The 17,574-nt window shown below is 41.4% G+C and overlaps 2 protein-coding genes across 6 annotated transcripts in view; one reads left to right on the forward strand and one right to left on the reverse strand.

The window, feature by feature from the left end:
• SPATA6L (spermatogenesis associated 6 like) overlaps nt 1–4,032 on the reverse strand; it is a 41,034-nt gene extending 37,002 nt beyond the window's left edge. For 2 of the 5 annotated variants that reach the window (XM_061629238.1, XM_061629228.1), the window contains exons 1-3: nt 2,960–3,368; nt 1,414–1,551; nt 291–339 (exon numbers count right to left, since the gene is read on the reverse strand). In XM_061629238.1, coding sequence (XP_061485222.1) covers nt 291–339; nt 1,414–1,551; nt 2,960–3,157 — 385 coding nt within the window. In that variant the 5' untranslated portion in view covers nt 3,158–3,368. Of the gene's footprint in view, nt 1–290; nt 340–1,413; nt 1,552–2,419; nt 2,907–2,959; nt 3,370–3,452 lie in introns of those variants that run through there. The other 3 variants (XM_061629249.1, XM_061629257.1, XM_061629264.1) reach the window with 3 other exon arrangements.
• A 124-nt stretch (nt 4,033–4,156) lies between these two features.
• On the forward strand, nt 4,157–16,253 carry CDC37L1 (cell division cycle 37 like 1, HSP90 cochaperone). The gene is made up of 7 exons (XM_061629278.1): nt 4,157–4,350; nt 7,264–7,542; nt 9,649–9,739; nt 10,071–10,186; nt 11,431–11,553; nt 13,900–14,064; nt 15,499–16,253. The coding sequence occupies exons 1-7, from the start codon at nt 4,201–4,203 to the stop codon at nt 15,580–15,582; spliced, it is 1,008 nt and encodes a 335-aa protein (XP_061485262.1). The 5' UTR covers nt 4,157–4,200; the 3' UTR covers nt 15,583–16,253.
• The last annotated feature ends 1,321 nt before the right edge of the window (nt 16,254–17,574 follow it).

Consider the following 17,574-nt stretch of genomic DNA (forward strand, 5'->3'; position numbering starts at 1 on the left):
GACCCACAAAGCACAGACTCTCCTTCTCCATGCAGCCCTCCAATTTCTCTTACTCACCTTTATGTTACCCAACAATGCTTTCATCTCATGATCTTCTGCCATGTGAAAGAGGAAGATGGGGGAGAGATGCACATCCGAGCCTGAGCCCTGTGCAGCTTGTTCACATAGCAGGAAACCATGGTTTTCTATTACATGTAAATCATGTCATTGGATATATCATTAGGTACCTAGACTAAACTACAATATATTCATCTACAGATATAAGAAATAATACATTTTGGGATACTTACTTTCGAGCAGCTCTACTACAGCAATAGGATCTGTAGCGTTTTCAAATACCTACAAAACAGAAGCAAAGTTGAGGAGTGTTATTAAATCATTAAAGCTACTAACTGATTAAATAATTTTTCATGTGATTAAAACTAATGTTTTAACAAACTAATTTTTGATTACATTTAAACAAATTTACATATTGCTGCAATATGCAAAATGCTTTTCTCATACCAAAGGAAGTTCAAGATATATTACAATGCATTGAACAACAACTGTTAGAAGGAAATGCCTTCTTTGCCATTTTTTAATCTCTATTACGCTAACACATCTGAAGTAAAAGAGCCGACAAATTAAAAAGTGTGTTTTTGACTTGCAGACCCCTGGATAAAAAGAACTACAGTGACTGATCAAGTAAAGTTGATTACCACCAATCAAATTAACTAGGGTTGCAATTCAGTACATGCTTACCTGGGAGTAAGTTCCATTGAACCCAATGGAGCTTACTTCTGAGTAGATATGTATTGGATTGCAGCCTTGCAGTCCAAGAAAAGTGCACTGAAATAGTCTAATATACATGACAACACTTACCCTATGGGCAAGAACTAATGCCACTGACCAAGCAAGCCATGGTAAAGGAATTTGGAACAAATCTTAAATCCCATTTAACAAGGTATGTTTGAAGGAGCCATGTAAGGTTTCCACCCCACCCCCCATGCTGCTCTCGACTCTCTCCCCAAGCAGGCTTACCAGGGAGTGCTGCAGCATTTTGGCAGATACCAGTAGGCAACACCAGTGAAAAGAGCTAACAGGCATTCTGATGATGAAAAGAGAAACGCTGGGTACCAACATCTTAATTTCCCCAGGATGCCTCTGAGCCCTGTGTCTCATAGTTAACAATACTTGCTTCTTAAAAAACATTTTACTCTTGCCCATGGCAAATACAAAATGGATATAAGATATTCAAAATCCTCTCTTCCTTTATAATCATTGTGTACAAATGTTCAAGACGACACAAGGTTGTTGCCTTTTGTGTGCTGCTTGTGAGCTTCCCAGAGACATCTGTCAAATCTTGGCCTGATCCAGCAAAACACTCCCTATGTTCAAAGAACCAAGGCATCTTAGACAACAATCCTGGGTTACCTTTTCAAACCACATTTTCTCATGAAACAAAAGAGGGAAGATGGGTCGAAGGCAATCAGTTTCCTTGCACTGACCCAGGATGCAAACATGGAGATAAACATCACTCTTCTCTGTCAAGTACACACCAGGGCAAGAGACCTTTAATGAGAGAGAGAATCGTAATAGTTAAAAAGGAGTCAGTGGCAGAATGTGTAAAAGAAGGTCAAGGGGCTGTGTGTAGCTGTTTCCTACCACCAATTGCAAAACGATGAACAAATGTAGTGGGACACATAGCAGTCATAACCAGAGCTGATCCTACCATTAGGAAGAAACAGCCACCACTGTCAGGAGAACAGTGGCACCACACTGTACTGGCTACTCATATGAGAGAAGCGGAAACCAGCCTTCATAGTGGCCACACAGGGCTGGGCCCAAAGTGTGGTGGACACCTCAGGTGGAAGATTTTGAGTATCATGAAGGGCAACAAATGATTAGTTATTTAATGTATTATTATTGTATTGTTACTGCCATGAATTTTGTTACTTCCATTGGGCAACCAGGAGAGCTGCTTGTGGGATTTTCTAACTCACATGTCAAAATAACTTGACCGTCCTTTGGTACTGTGCACCTTGAAATCAGAGTTGGGGGAGGCTCCATTTGCTGCTCCAACTCAGCCAGCAAAATGTCTTGAGCCAGCTCTAGGCACAATCATCACAGACCTCGGAATCACTCAAAGATTTATTCAGTCCAAATATGTCATGAATCACATGAAAGAGAAGGAAGAGCTAACAGACAACATCAGCCAAAAGCTTTTGCAGGAATTGCAATGACATTTTGTTGGGGAGTCAAACAGCCACATGCCATAGTGAATGGCTGCAGTTCTCAGACTACACAAGATGTTGGCTTGATGATATTGTATAATCATTCCTCTCTTTCCTCCATGACTGAATCTTGCACAACTAAGAAAAATAATAGTTTGGAAAGCTAGTTTACATTCTGCGCTGTTCGCATTTCTTAAAACTATTACCTGAAATCCAAATCTGTACAGCAACCAGTGCAGATAACTCAATATTTGTAATCAAAAGAGTAACTTTGTTTCACATGCATTCTCAGATGGGAAAACTTTGAAGTATCCAAACAGCACTTTTAAAGCCAAGAAAATCCCTAGGCACTTGTAGGGGGCCAGCAATCTTTCTTTTTCTCTTGCTCGCTCACTCACTCACATATGCTCACACAATCTGGATTGGGGAAGGGCGGGGTTTTCAAGTCTTTCCGAGCATTGCTTTCATGGTTGAGGTCTGGCTTTTCTTTCTTGGAAATCAATCCGTTAGTTTTGCAGAAAGAAATAGGAAGCCAAGTCAGCAAGGTGCTGCTATCCTACTCTGATCTCCCTGCAACCTTCCCTCTCCTAAGTGGATGCAAAAAAGTAAGAGCGCCACGATCTGTCCGATAGTGATTCTCAGATAGGAATGAAAATGTATTATATAATGTGATATCCCCGCTACATTTCTGGGGTTCTCCCCAGCTGGCCTTGCACACGCCCCGCTCCCTCTGCCGCCCCTCTCACCGCATGAATCTGCAGCTCCACCACTACTTTCAGCGGCATCCCCACCACCCTCTGTCTAGCGCAGGGGACTCGAAGCGCTAGAAAGGGCTTTCTCAGTCTGTACACCCGCCTTCCCGGGCCGCCACACCTGTCCGCGGAGGGGAGGGGGGGGGGAGAGGAAAGCGTCGTGTTGCCATGGAGATGCCAACGTTCCAACATTCCTAGCTTGGAGCAGGAGGACAAAGGGGCGGGGCCTCTTTGGAGGCGCGCGCAGATCAGCTCTCTTAAGGCTTAAGCAACCTGTTGCAATACATGGATTTACTCCCGAGTAAAAGCGTTTATGCTGCAAGAGCCTTGGATCTGAACGTCCCGGGCTCATGCCACTATCATGCCAATTTTATTTTCTGGCAGAGGTCATGTGCCTCTCACAGCTGCCTAACAACCAAAAATTTAGTAGGTGGAGCTAGCCCAGTCACTGCTCCAGCACGGGGGGGAGAAGGAGGGGAAGCTTTACCTGCAGGCTTTCTGTCACACACCAGTATGAAAGGCCGTTGCTAGCCGGCTTCATAGGGTTTTGATATTTTGTTCAGGGCTCAAGTCAACGGTGCTCTATATTCTAAAGGCGCTTATTGAGAAGTGAATTCAATTAAAACTGATCTGATATCTTCAAAAACTACAACAAAGAATCATGTGACACCATAGGACAATCCTGTGCACAGCTGCCTGCCCTGCTGTTCTAAGTACAGTACTGTAGTTCTCAGTAAATAGGCATAGGATTGCACTGTTTAAGATTAACAGATCTTATTATGTAGCAATTCGGTGGCCTAGCCACGCCACAATAAAATTGCAATCCCATATACAGTTACTTGGGAAAGAATAAGGTCCATTTAACTCTGTGGATTTTACATGTTTGGGATTACGTTCCGGATCGGCTAGTTTTTAAGGTGCCACAAAGCACTGTCATTTTTAACTTAAACTGGCAAACAGGGCTACCGCTTCTGATTTGTTTTAGATTCTGCTATCCATTTCCTGTAAAGCTAACAGGAGAAATTAGACGGTTAAGAAGTGTCAGTGCCACCAATTCAATCACTCACTCAAGCGCACAACCTCCCAAGCCAAGCCCTCCCATCTCCTAGCAACCGCCAAGGCTGCTTTGTTCTTTTCACGTGATACGTTCAGGAAGAGGAAGCAGCGTGATGAACTCATAAGTAGGGGACGCTTTATTGTTGCCGGAAGTGGGTCGCAAACTAATTTCCGGTGGGATGTGTAACGGTCCTAAGTTGTACCGGAAGTCTGAGGAAGGGGATTCGATCCTGTTTGTCCTAAGCGGGAGAGGGATGGCTTTGTGGCCTCCGCGCTCCCATGATTTGTGTGCGGAGCAGCAAGAAGACCCGTCTCAGACAAACGTTCAGGTACCGCTCCCCGCGTAGGAACTCTGCTTCTTTCGCCGGCGACTCATTGTCCGGTGCTGTCTTTTTAAGTACCATCTCCGAAGGGACTTGTTCAAAGGTGGTGCTCAGACGCCTCTCACATTTGGCGTGCTGGGTTGGTTGCTGTTCTCCCCTTATTTTTCTCTAGCATTATTTTTTTGCGTAATCTTGTTGGATTTGCTAGAGCTGACTTAGAGTAAATAGGAGGATATTTCCAAATCACGTTTCTCGGTGTTTAGTGAAAGTAGGGGCTGATATTTCATAGGAAACTCTTTTATCTTTTGACTATTTTGTGTGGGCGTGAAATAAAGTAAATTATCTAATAACAGATTGCAGCTCGTGTATGTATTTGCCATCTTTGTAGTCCTTATGATGCCTTCCTGAAAATTCATGCCACTAAACCAATTTTAGCTTAATTATATCCATGTTTATATGGATCTGGTCCACCTGCTGCATGTATTGAGATTAGGGTTGCCGGGTCCATGGCCTGAGACTGATCCTGTACCTTTAGAAGAAGAGAAGGTCAGCCAAGTGCAGGTGTTGTTGCAACTCCGTAATGGGAAAAACTGCAAAGTGGAATTATTCATCCCCACAACTTTTAAAGATACAGAAGACCTCTTGGAGGCCAGGCCTGGCAACCAAGAAGTCTTCTGTATCTTTAAAAGATGTGGAGGGGGGAGCGAGAATTCCACCTTGTGGTTTTTCCCATTACAGAGTTGCAAGAACTGCCAAGGATTACAGCTATACAGCCAGTTTCTGTATGTGTTTACTTAGAAACAAACCGCACTGTGTTCTTTTGAACGTGTTCCTAGAAAAGCATGCATAGCATTTCAGTTTTAGACTGCAATCCTATGCACACTTATCTGGGAGAAAGTCCCATTGAATTCAGTGGGGTTTACTTCTGACTAGACATGTACAGGATTGTACTGTCAGGCTCTTAGGACAGTCAGTATCACTTAACACGGATTAGTTTAACTGCCTGGTAGCCATAGGAGACAAGGGACCACATGAAAGTGAACAGATGGGGCATGATGCAGATGAGGAATTGAGCATTCCATCCCTCCTCTGTTAGCCTGCTTAGTTTCTGTGCCAGCTGAGCAGGAAGGAAAGTCTCATCTTCCATGAATGACATGGAAATGCAGCAGACTGGGGGAGGGGAAGGATCACTCCGTGCCTCTGCCACCATCTACTTTGTAGAAAGTGTTTCCCCCCATATGTTAAGAAGTAATACCTGTGTTTCTGCTGGCTGATAGAGGGGGATTTCTTCTCTATGGCCTGTATAGAAATATGGGCTACTGGTAACTTTTATGTGCTTATTTGCAAAGTTCTTAATAGCATTCTTCAATTGCTTTCTTGTATTTATAGTATGTGTTTATGTTGAGGCTTTAATTCTATTAATGACTCTGTGAATCCAGACCCAACATTTAAGTTGATATAATGTGATCCTATCCCCTGAATGAGGATAGCTCTGCACTTTGTGAAGCAGCTTCACCTGGCCAATTATACCTTACCAAAACACTCTGAGGGGTCCAAGCAAATCTCTATGTCTCACCATCTCTTATTTTTATTTCAGAAACATTTATTGCACTGATTAACTCTTCGGGCTTTTGAGGTGCCTCACAATTAAAAGATGGAATATATCAAAATATAAAACTATAAAAGCAAGAAAATGCAACAGAGAGCCTAATAATTAAGTGCATGTATGGTAGCCTGAAGCCACTGAGAAGCACTGTTGCAGTGGAAAGCAGCTATTAGTTGTGTTCTGTAGGTTGTATCCAGTGCTGTTTCTGCACAAGTGGAAGAGGTTTCCGCTTGCACAACAGAAATTTTCCTTTCTCTCCTCCCCCCTGCAGCCTTCTGCATGCCCTCAAAATTTGCTTTGTTTAGCCTCCTCAGGCTTCCAGGGTAGATTCTGAGGGTGGGTGGAGGGGTGCAATGGGGAGGATTTAAAGGTGAAGTTTCACTGCATGAGACGAAATTCACTTGTCTCTTGTTGGATTCCAGTATATATGTGTGGAATGATTACAGATAACATACAGTAATACCTCAGGTAACGAAGTACATGCATTTCTGGACACCACTAATTTACCTTGGTACCAGAGGTAGGAATAATGTGGAAAGAACAGGGATAGGTTCCTACATCACAAAAAAGAAGAGCAGTTCAACATGTTTCAGCAAACTTTTTATTCAAAACTAACAATACACATGTCTGAAATGAAACAACCAGGTCAGGCAAGCCTTGCATACAGACTACCTGAAGCCTTCCAAATTCTTCCAAAATTCTTTGGAATTCTTCCAAAATGCATCCAGAAATGCCTGCCTTGCCTTTTTTTCTTTTATCATCTTGCTATAGCAATCCAAACTTTGACCACAATTCTCCTCTCCGTACACTCGAGCAGACAGGCAAGGGGCAGCCACTACCACCACCCTGTGCTTGGTCGGTCGGTCTCCCTCTCCCTGATGTGTCTGCAGTAAACAGTGCTTCCAGGACACCTGAAGCACTCCTTACTGAGGAAGCACCTGTGCCACCTGGCAACAAGCACCATTCCAGCCACGTATGAGAGAGCAGCCTGCAGCAGCCACAATCCAGTAGACAAGGGCCCATATTCTGATTATGTCAGAGCGTGTGTCTCCTGCCACACTCCCCGCACCCAAAAAATACTTTGTTAAACAGAACTTCTTTCCTGGAGGATTTGTTAACTGAGGTATTACTGTACTGTCATCAAAAGCACATTGCACATTTTTCTGGTTAAATACAACTCATGTTATGTACCTCTTTTATATACAGTCCCTTGGGCAAGCATGTCTTTTAAAAATGAGCTAATTTGTCTACAGGTTTTATTAAATCCTGCCTGTTTTATTCCCAAAGAATAAAATGTTTTTCTTAACATGCAGATTTATGACGGGATTGAACTGGCTTGTCAACAACAAAAGGAATTTGTAAAGAGTTCTGTGGAATGCAAATGGAATTTAGCAGAAGCCCAGCAGAAACTTGGCAGTTTAGCACTGCACAACTCGGAGTCCCTGGACCAGGAACATGCCAAAGCACAGACTGAGGCTGAGGAGTTGAGATGGAGAGAAGAAGAGTGGCGGCGGAAGGAGGAGGTGTTAAAGCAAAGGGAGAGGCAGGATCTGTGGAATACAGATGTTGTTAGCAAGGAGGTATTCAATAAGGTATGGACCAATCCAGATTGCATAAAACCCAAGCGCAGCCACGAAAGAGGCACAGAGGTTACGGAATGTTTTGAGAGTAGTCATATAACACCTGTTACTACTGTATCCGAGTGCTGTCCAATGCCCACAGTTTTGACTCTATTAATTTCGGTAGCCACATCTAGCTCAGCATAGGATTGGGCTGCAAAGCTTGTTTGTTTATTTTATTACTACATTTATATTCCACCTTTTCTCCAAGGAGCTCAAAGTGGAGTACAAACATGGTTTTCCCCTCCCGATTTTATCCTGGCAAAAGCCCTGTAAGATAGCTTAGGCTGAGAGACAGTAACTGGCATACGGTCACCCAATAAGCTTCATGGCCAAGCGGAGATTTGAACCCTGGTCTCCAGGTCCCAGTCCGACACTCTGACCCTACTCCACACTGGCTCTTGTCTTGCCGATTCCCAGAAATTACAGTGAAGAGTGCTGGTCTAGACATTTAGGCTTTCAACAATAAATTAAGTATTGGGCAAGAATGGTGTGTTTCACAAGTCAACTAGAGTACTTTGCGTTAACTTGATTTTGTTCTCATTGACTTTAGTAGGAAGACTGCAATCCTAATCCCACCTACCTGGGGGTAAACCCCATTGAATTCAGTAGGGCTTAGTTCTGAGTGGAGTGAATGAAGGCTTCAAATTCAGACTAAACATCTAGTTTAGTATTTTAACTTGGTATTTTAAGTAACAAATTGATCTGCTAGGTCTAAAATACAACCCCATATGAAGTAAAACATTGCTCATGGCATGAAGAGTAATTTGCAAAGGGTTTCCTTACAACATGTCCTTCAGAATAGTTTCTTTTTGGAATGAATTCTTTAGGAAATTGCTCATTAGCTACTAAAGGCTACATTCACAACACACTAAGCCCAAACCTTCTGGCTGCTGAAATAAGCTTAGTGTGTTGTCTGAACTAGGACTTGTGGTTAAGGTCTCTCCTCACTAATCATGAGCTGTACTTGGGTGTAATTCGTGGCTAGTGAGGAGAGAGCTTAATTGCAAGCCCCTTTTCAGAGTACAGTAGGGCCCCGCTTCTTGGCATTCTGTTAATACGGTGCCAGCAGGGTGATCAGCTGGAGGGGGGGCTGGAGCTCCCTGCACTCCAGCTGATTACGCCGGAGGAGGGGAAGATGAGCTGTAGCGTGCTACAGCTGATCTCCTCTTCTGGCATGATCGGACTCCCGCTCAAGCTGATCGTGCCGGAGGAGGGGAAGATGAGCTATAGCGTGCTACAGCTGATCTTCTCATTCATTCATTCATTCATTCATTCATTCATTTATTGGATTTGTTGGACGCCCATCTGGCAGGTTGTCCTGCCACTCTGGGCAACGTACAATAAAATACATCGTACATTCAAAATAAAAACATATACATGAAAATTAAAACCACAAACTAACATCTACCAAACCTGAAAAACCTCACCCACCTCCCCAGCCTGGTTGAAGAGCCAGGTCTTCAAGACCCGGCGGAAACACATCAAGGAGGGGGCCTGTCAGAGGGCGCACAGACTTGCGCACTCCAGCTGATCACGCCAGAGGAGGGGAAGATCAGCTGTAGCTCGCTACAGCCAATCTTCTCTTCTGGTGCGATCAGAGTCCCGCTTGAGCTGATTGCTCCCAAGGAGGGGAAGATCTGATCTTCTCCTCTGGTATGATCAGCGGGTTAGGTTCCAGACCCCCGCGCTACAGCTGATCCGCTTTTTGGCGGTTTTCATTTTCCAGCGGGGATCCGGAACCTAACCTGCCGTATGAGTGGGGCCCTACTGTATATACTAAGCCAAACCTTGACTTAGCTTGTTGCTGCATAGCAGCAAAAAGAACCAGAAAGCAGAAAAGCTGCTGTGATCTCCTCTCCAGGAGTCTGCACATCAACGCTGTCTCGCTAAGCCAAGGTTTGGTGTAGCATGCCGTACAAACCAGGCCAGTGTGTGATCCGAAATCTGTATTGTACAGCAGGTAACAATTGCAGCTTGCACTGATAGGTGGCTCCTGAACAATCAAAGCTTTGCAGTGCGATAACAAGTATTGCAGTGTGGTGGATAATTAATCAGCATTGAAATTCTGTTTGCCAGAGTTTCATTAATCAAAAGAAAAGGAAAGAAATAGAAGAAGATGCATCTAAATCATTCATGCAGAAGCATGAGCAGAAGATTAGGCATTTTGGTAAGTTCATATTTGTTATTTTTCTGAATCTTCATGATCTGCAACACCATGTCAGCTCTGTATATTCCCATTGTAGAAAGTGAAGCAACTTGCCTAAAGTCCATATTTAGAGTTCTTGTGCTTTATTTTATATGTTAGTGGTGCTGTCCTTTAATGACTGGACTAAGCACTATGGGAGTCAGACCCATATTTGGATTGGGTGGTGGTGGACTACAGCAAAATGGCTAGCTTCACCTTTTGCGGTAATTTCATAACCAACTGAACTCGGTTGCATCAAAGCATTTCTTTATTTGTAAAGAACTATTTTGGTTGCATCTTATTGTTTTTCCAGGGATGCTGAGCAGGTGGCTTGACAGTCAGAGATTTCTCTCTGACCACCCATACCTTGTATGTGAAGAAACAGCTAAATATCTCCTTTTATGGTGTTTCCATCTAGAAGCTGAACAGGTATAATTTACATGTCACCCTGCTTTGAAATGAAGGAAGGTTGTTTTCTTCCACTTCACCCCATTAATATTACACTGAGGCTGTACATATATATAAGCAGGCTCTTTTCCAGTTCTATCCTTCCATCTGGTTCTAGACATCCAGACTGTCCTGAAACATAGGACACATCGGTGAAGTCACCAGTCACCTATCACTATGATAATGTCATATTATCTGCTAGACTGAATCATCAAGAAATCATCAGAGGGTAACATGAAGGTGTAATATGACCTAATTATTCCTGCACCAATAAACATATCTCTTAATTCATTAATCTGTGGAGAAAAGATATCTCAAATTAACTACAAGCAGCTATGTAACCAATAATAAGGACATTTTAAAAATTTATTCTTTTCTTCTAAATTGACAGCTAGACAAATGTCCCCTTGCAAGTTGTGTAGCCCTTCTTCAGCAAGCACCAGTCAGGGATGTTCTTCATTTTGAAGCTGCACCATGATGGCTGTAGCTCCTTCTCGCATTGTCCAGCTTTGACTACACTTTGCTTTGCTGCTACCATCAGAATGATTCCCACCTCCCATTTGTTACCATTACATCTTACTTTTAAACCTGAGAGCCACGGAGACAGTTGGAGAGGGCAGAGAGATGATGTTCTAGCATTATGGAGCCAAATTAGACAGCTACTTGTTTAGTTTTTCTTTCCCAGCTCAATGCCAAAGATATCCCTTTATTTTAAATTTTCTTTATAATTCATCAGTTTAGTTCTTTGTTGAATTTACTTTATTTGTCACACTTTGAGCTCTTTGGAAGAGTGTGATCTGAGTAGCTTGCATATGATTCTCAGGTAATCTCCTACTCTGACAGTTTACAGGACCAAACTTGCTTAGTTTCATACCACACTGACCAATCTATTTTAGTATAACAAATCATTTTCATCTATAAACTAAGGCTTTGCAGCTTGATAAGCACTTAATCTACTGTGAGCCTATGAAGTTTCTTGTTTATCCCATGTCAAGGACGGAGAACCTTTGGCTCTCCAGAATTTTTTGGCTACAGTTCTGAGCATCTCTCATCATTGGCCATACTGGTTGAGGCTGATGGGAGTTGGGAGTCCAACAACATCTGCTACAATAAGCTATAACTTGAGCCTAATTGCAGCTAGCCTTATATACCTCCTCCCTCATGAAGACGACCAGACTGTTATTGGTTGCTTGTTTGCTTACAGATTGTAATGACCTTATTTTCAGAAAGGAGCTCTGATGGAACAAGTAGCTCACCAAGCAGTGGTGATGCAGTTTATTATAGAAATGGCCAAAAGCTGTAATGTGGATCCACGCGGATGTTTTCGTCTGTTTTTCCAAAGAGCTAAAGTGAGTTGTGCTTTCTATTTCGGGTTCAGCATGCTGAGTAATTTGGGTGAACCTATATAAGGCCTAGCAGAAGATTTTCTTTGGCAGCTGGATGCCAAAAGCCTTGCCAAAGGAATGACTCCTTGATGTGGTGGGAAGAATACATGGTTGTCCTTTCTCTTCCACCAGCTAAAGAGCTCTGTACACAAAGCTAATGGATACTGTCATCCAGTGAATTTTTGCTTTTCTTAAAAGTCTTTAAAGCAAATATATCCTGAATGTAAGGCTGCTTAGTATTTATTTTTAAAGGATTTTTTTATACAAATAAGAACACTGATACTTTTCAAGCAGCTTTATTGTCAGCATTAGTATCTGGTATACCAGACTATCATAGCACAGTGAACAAAAAGTACAATTCTGTGCTAAAATCCCTAATTTTGTAATAAAGCCAAAGCCCTAAACATACTTACTCAGAAGAGTTCAGTTTATTTTTAAAAATTGGAAATGTATGCTTAGGATAGCAGCCTTAGTCAGCACATATTGTTTGCATAAATTATATGCTTTCTTTTCATAACGTATGGACATCTTGGAGTTAACATTTTGTTTCAGAAACCAGGGAAGGGAAGTTTGGAAACTTGTTTGGAATAGCTGTATAAGATCAATAGATGGGGAGTGCTGAAAATTGCCACTTGCCAGTGTTATTCACACCAGACCATTGCAAAGCCTATTGTCGTTATAGTAATACCTCCGTTTACAAAGTAGATGCATTCCTGAACATTACATCTTTAACCAAAACTTTGGTGCCCTCTCATAGATGGGGGCAGCTTCAACAGGGGCTTTAAAGAATGCCTACCCAGCACCCACCCATAATCCCCTCCTTGCATCTCCCATCCTTCTCCTCTGAATCATATTGGATCCTTCCCTCCCCAGCCCTGGGGAAAGCAGGATATCTCTTTAATGCAAAGCAAACACACAGGCTTGTCAGTTTCACCCTAGCAAAACAAAGGCACAGGCTTATCAGTTTATCCATGTCAAAGCAAAGACACAGTCTGTTCAGTTTCACTTTAAAGCAAAGGCTTAGGCTTGAAAGTTTATCCATAGCAAAGGAAAGCTAGTCAGTTTCACCTTTTAAAAAAAGCCTTAACTGAGGTATTACTGTATTTATTAATCCCTCCTTGTAGCTTCTGGAGGGTTGTGAAATAATCTGATTTTGGTTTTGAGTAGTGGGTCTTGCTATCAAATGAATTTGCAAGGATTCTTCCCATTTTTAAAGTGAAAGTGAGATCTGTGGAAATCCATGCAGTATGTGGAATATCCCTTCTTCTTTCAGTGCACAAATTATAAATTGAGGACATGGGCTAAAATCTTACTCAAGGGGACACTTTATGTATTATTGTTTCAAATGGTAAGAGTGCTCCTACAAATTCTTCCTATATTTAATTTTTCTTTACAGGCTGTACGGTAACAATAGCTGTTTAGTTTTGGTTTAGTTATATGAGTCCTTTCTACAGTTTGCTGTGCCCAAGTGGCTTACAACAAACATCACTTAGTATCACAATAAAAAACATTGTGGGAGGTGGAGAGTTTGCAAAATATATCAATAAATTCAAGTAGGGCAAAATCAACAATTCAACAAAGATAGACTGTATTCAATATTACAAATAGCCTATATTTAATACACAAGTATAAAATGAAAACAGACAGTAAATAAATCAAGAGCAGTTTGTGTATGCAGAGATTCTGTTGGGGTGGAGAATTCAGTTTCCTCAAAGTCTCAAGGCTCATGTTTTGGATTTTAATTTTTAAAAGCGGTTTTAGCCCTTATGGTTGCGAGGGGAAAGTGGCAACACCTACATAAATCTCAAAAGCCTGAGCAAGACTTTGATGGGGGCTTCACTGCCCTGCATAGCCACTTGCTCCCCACCATGACTAGCAAAGCTGGAATAAATTATGCAAAAATATTAACAAAAATTGGAGAATAAAGCATGCAGATTATGAGAGATATGTACATTTGCACATTTATACAGATTAAATAATTAAGCTTTTATTATTTATAACATTCCTGGCTGCAATCTTTAGATGAAATCCAACATTGCATAAGTAGGCATATGCTCACATAATGGGGCTTTTCCTTCTTCTCTACTCCCATGCCCTCAAAATCTGCTCTTGTGGGTTGGAGGCTCCCCCAGAGCAGATTTGGGGGGCACACGGGGCTGGCGGGGGAGAGCAAACTGGAAGTTCTCTTGTGCAAGCAAATTTCTGTTACACAAGCAGGCAGACATCATTGGTTGCTTCCTTTTTTTAATGCACAGGATACATGCTATAAAACTGGAGAACTATTTAATTGCTTGTTGATTTGTTTGACAGACTGGGGAAGAAGGCTATTTGGAGGCTTTTAAAAATGAACTTGAAGCATTCAAATCAAGAGTGAGATTTTGTTCACAGTCTCAGAATTTTCAGGCTATACCTGCCCAGACTCCTTTGTTTCACCCTGATTTGAATTGTATAGGAGGGTTTGCATCTTTTCCACAGGTAAGTCTTGCTTAAGCTTTTTTTATCACGAATAGGTAGCTAATCTAAGAGTACTTCCTGTCATCCTTTCCCTTAACTGTCTTCCTAGAAATGTTTTACTTCCTACCTTCCTTAGGAATAGGTCAGCTATTAGGTAATATTTTTCTGCATGGAGAGTGACTGTGCTAAAATGATAGTGTGTGTGCTTGGTGGGGCTCACAAGCTAATCACAGAGGAGGAGTAGGTTTTTAGAGGGTGCCTTGCTCAAGCAGAGAGACCTTCATATCCAGTGTGTATAATTAGACTGCATAATACTGCTTCTGATCAGCCACACGAAACACACCATCCCAGAGGTGCATTTAGAAGACTAAATTCAGTTTAGCCCCCAAATCACAAGTGTGCAGTGTTACGCATTACAAAGGAAGGTAAAATATGATTCGATTTCCATCTATCTGTCCTAGAAAATGTTCTGTAACAGTAGAATAAACCATGTGAAGCAAGACCTGTCATTCACTGCGGAGCTATTGAGTGCCAGCCCACTCAAGATTTCCTGCCTCCACTTGCGATGATTCCTGATGCCTTGGAGGCCAAGGCAAAATGCCTTTCCTGACTTCAACAGTCTGACTTTTCCAGACAATGAATCCTCACTAGATAACTTACGTGCTCGTTAGTTCTCCATAAGCATGACTGTGCACTTTCTGCTATTTATTTCTTACATTTTTTGGTGACACACACCACTTACTGTCATAACAACTCTATTAGGTAAGTTTAGCTGAGAGATAGTAAGATACTGACCATCCAGCAAGCTGTATGTGAGGATTTGAGCATGGGTCATCCTGATCTAAGACCAACACTTTAACCACTACACATTTGACCCTATTTCTGTTATTCTAGTCCATGGGGTGACGCCGTTAAGCTGTAACTTTCCAGTCACCATCTGATGTTTCCTATTAAGCGCTAGCCAATTCCACTAATATGAACATTTCACTAGCCAGTATGAGAATATTAAATGAAGTGGCTTTTATCAGATTCTTGAGGAATTTCTCAGGTTACCAGTCTTGAATATGCCAGAGTGACTTGTGCCATGACTCCCTGGCTTCCCTGGACTTTCGCTTCTTGATTTTCGCTTCCATTTTTCTTGTGTAATTGATGCAAGACCTGTTGTGATTTCTGCATCAAGACTACCGTTTTATAAACTTGAAAAAAGCTCCTGGATTAGCTCCCAACAATGTCTAGTAGTTCTTCAGTAGAAGAAAACAATACTAACAGATCAAGGTATATCAAGACTACTAATAGTAATATGAGGATAGATGGCAACTATGCTAGGGATGAATGTTACAAAATAAAGTGCTCACTAGCTTACAAATATGTAAGATAGGAAGTTTTTTGCAACACAGATCAGAGTTTCACATCAGATATTTGCCTAGAACTGTTGTGCTCTTCTTTTTTTTATAGAATGCAGAAACACTTCAGGGCTGCAGTTTGATCTCAGTGGTACACAGAGACGAAGAAGAACCCAAAATGATGGATACAGTATAGTACTCCTAAGACTGAGCCCAAGTTCTCTTATGAAAAAAAAGAGGAACATGGCAACTTTCTTAGACTTATTTTTATGGGTGCTGCACTTTATTTTGAGTGTTTGTTTTTTGGAGAGAGGCTATTCCAGAAACGCACTTGTCTTTTTGTTGGATAATGTGCTGCTATATGTTTGTTTTTAGGAGAGGGGAATTCTTGTATGTTGCTGAATGTGGAACGATGTTCTCTGCTACTACTAAACCTTGCCTTTTTAATTTTAGGAATCAAAGTATGAAAAATATCTGCACAGTTGCAATGTTTACAGTTGATTGATTCTAGAAGGAATCTGCTTTAACCTTATTAGAAATGCCCATGTCTCACTTGGGATACTAAAGATCATTGTAATGCATTCTGTTGCTTGCATAGTTGGCACTCAAATCTGATGTTATCATGAATAGCAATAAATCACTGGTTGCTATCAACTTTGCAGATCTGGGTGGCTCAGATAAAAACACTGGCCTTTTAACTGTACTACAGGGATGAAATTTTTATTTTCTATTTTTGGATAAGGACATTTTATATTTTGTTTTGCCACTTGTATATCCTGACATGTAAGTGGCCACAGTGTCTTAAGAATGGAATTATAAACAGTATTTTCTAGAGACACACTCACAAATAAAACTCTTTCAAACATCCGCCACTGGTGAGAGGGGAGAAATCAGTACTAATTGGTTGCCTTTGTAACTAAAAATATATATATATTCTATGGTAATATCATTAAGATGAACTTTTAAGGAAATTGAGGTGCCAAACAGTGACTGAATCTCTGTTTCAATTAAATCCTATGAGTATGATGCTTAAAGTCAATTTTGGTAGATAGCTGTGCCTCAGGGCAAATCTTCAGATGGCAATTTTAAAACCAAAACATTCAAATGATGTTCACAAAGTCTTGGATCCAGAATGTTGTCAGCATAGGCCAAGCTCTGTTATCTTTCTCCTATATACTGCTTATGTGATACCAAGCCCACCATATCCTATCCAGTTATCATGCCCAGACTTGCACTGCTTCCACTTAGTCACGAACATTCTGTTACTGTTTTCTACCAGTGCATAGCCAAAGTGCATCTTAACCACATGGAACGAAGCATCTTGGATTGAATCAGTCCCAGAATCGGGAAGGTACTGTAGATTTTGATTTGAAGAGTTCTCTCATTTAATTGGCTCTATTTCCTTGTTGCTGCTCTGCCTAGTAAGGAAGGAGGGAAAAGCATATTAGCCTATAGCTAAGTTCCTAAGAAACAATATATATCCATGAGGTAGAACTGCATGTGCACAATCAGGGCTTTGTTTGTTGTCTGTCCACTGTCGGGAAGACAAACTGCCTTTTAAACTGAACAGTGGTTTGCAGTGGGAACTGCTGTGGAAAAACAACTGAAACTCTTAGCAGATGCTCAGTTCTGGCATTCAGATGATTTCTTTGGATCTTGGACTATATGTGGAACACAATTCAGTCTTTAACATAATCTTTCTGACTAAATATAAGCTGTAATCATTTGGGGGTTCACTTACTAATGTAGCCTAAGATTTGCAGTTAAAAGGAAATGGGGTCACTTACTACCTTCAGTGTAACAGTTATTAAGCCCAGTATTCAACTGTGGAAGTCGGAGAGGCTAGTTGAGATTGCAAAGTGTTATTGAGAGAGAATCATTAATACAGCTATTTTACAGAGAGAGAGAGGGAGAGAGAGAGAGAAAACCTTGGCAGACTCTTCAGTGCCTAGAACAAAGGGGAAGATGGTCAAAAGTATAAATGAGTCTCTACGGACTCTATATTGAGTGCTTGCACGCAAAAGCTTCTTCCATGTAAAGAATGGTGTTTTGAGTAGTAATTCCCTTGAATAATCTTGTGTATGTATTGAATAAAGTTTGTTAAATTGTATACTGAAAAATTCTAGGTCCCAGAGTTCAAGTACTGTTCTGGGCAGGAGCAGAAAACTTGCAGTAAGGGACTAATAGT

This window comes from Rhineura floridana, chromosome 1 (assembly GCF_030035675.1).
Source record: "Rhineura floridana isolate rRhiFlo1 chromosome 1, rRhiFlo1.hap2, whole genome shotgun sequence".
Taxonomy (NCBI): Eukaryota; Metazoa; Chordata; class Lepidosauria; order Squamata; family Rhineuridae; genus Rhineura; species Rhineura floridana.

Coding starts and splice junctions, on each gene's coding strand:
- CDC37L1 (XM_061629278.1), top strand. CDS start 4,201: ATGTGTAACGGTCCTAAGTTGTACCGGAAGTCTGAGGAAGGGGATTCG. Junction 11,554..13,899: donor TGTTTTTCCAAAGAGCTAAA/GTGAGTTGTGCT, acceptor TTTGTTTGACAG/ACTGGGGAAGAAGGCTATTT. Junction 14,065..15,498: donor GGTTTGCATCTTTTCCACAG/GTAAGTCTTGCT, acceptor TTTTTTTTATAG/AATGCAGAAACACTTCAGGG.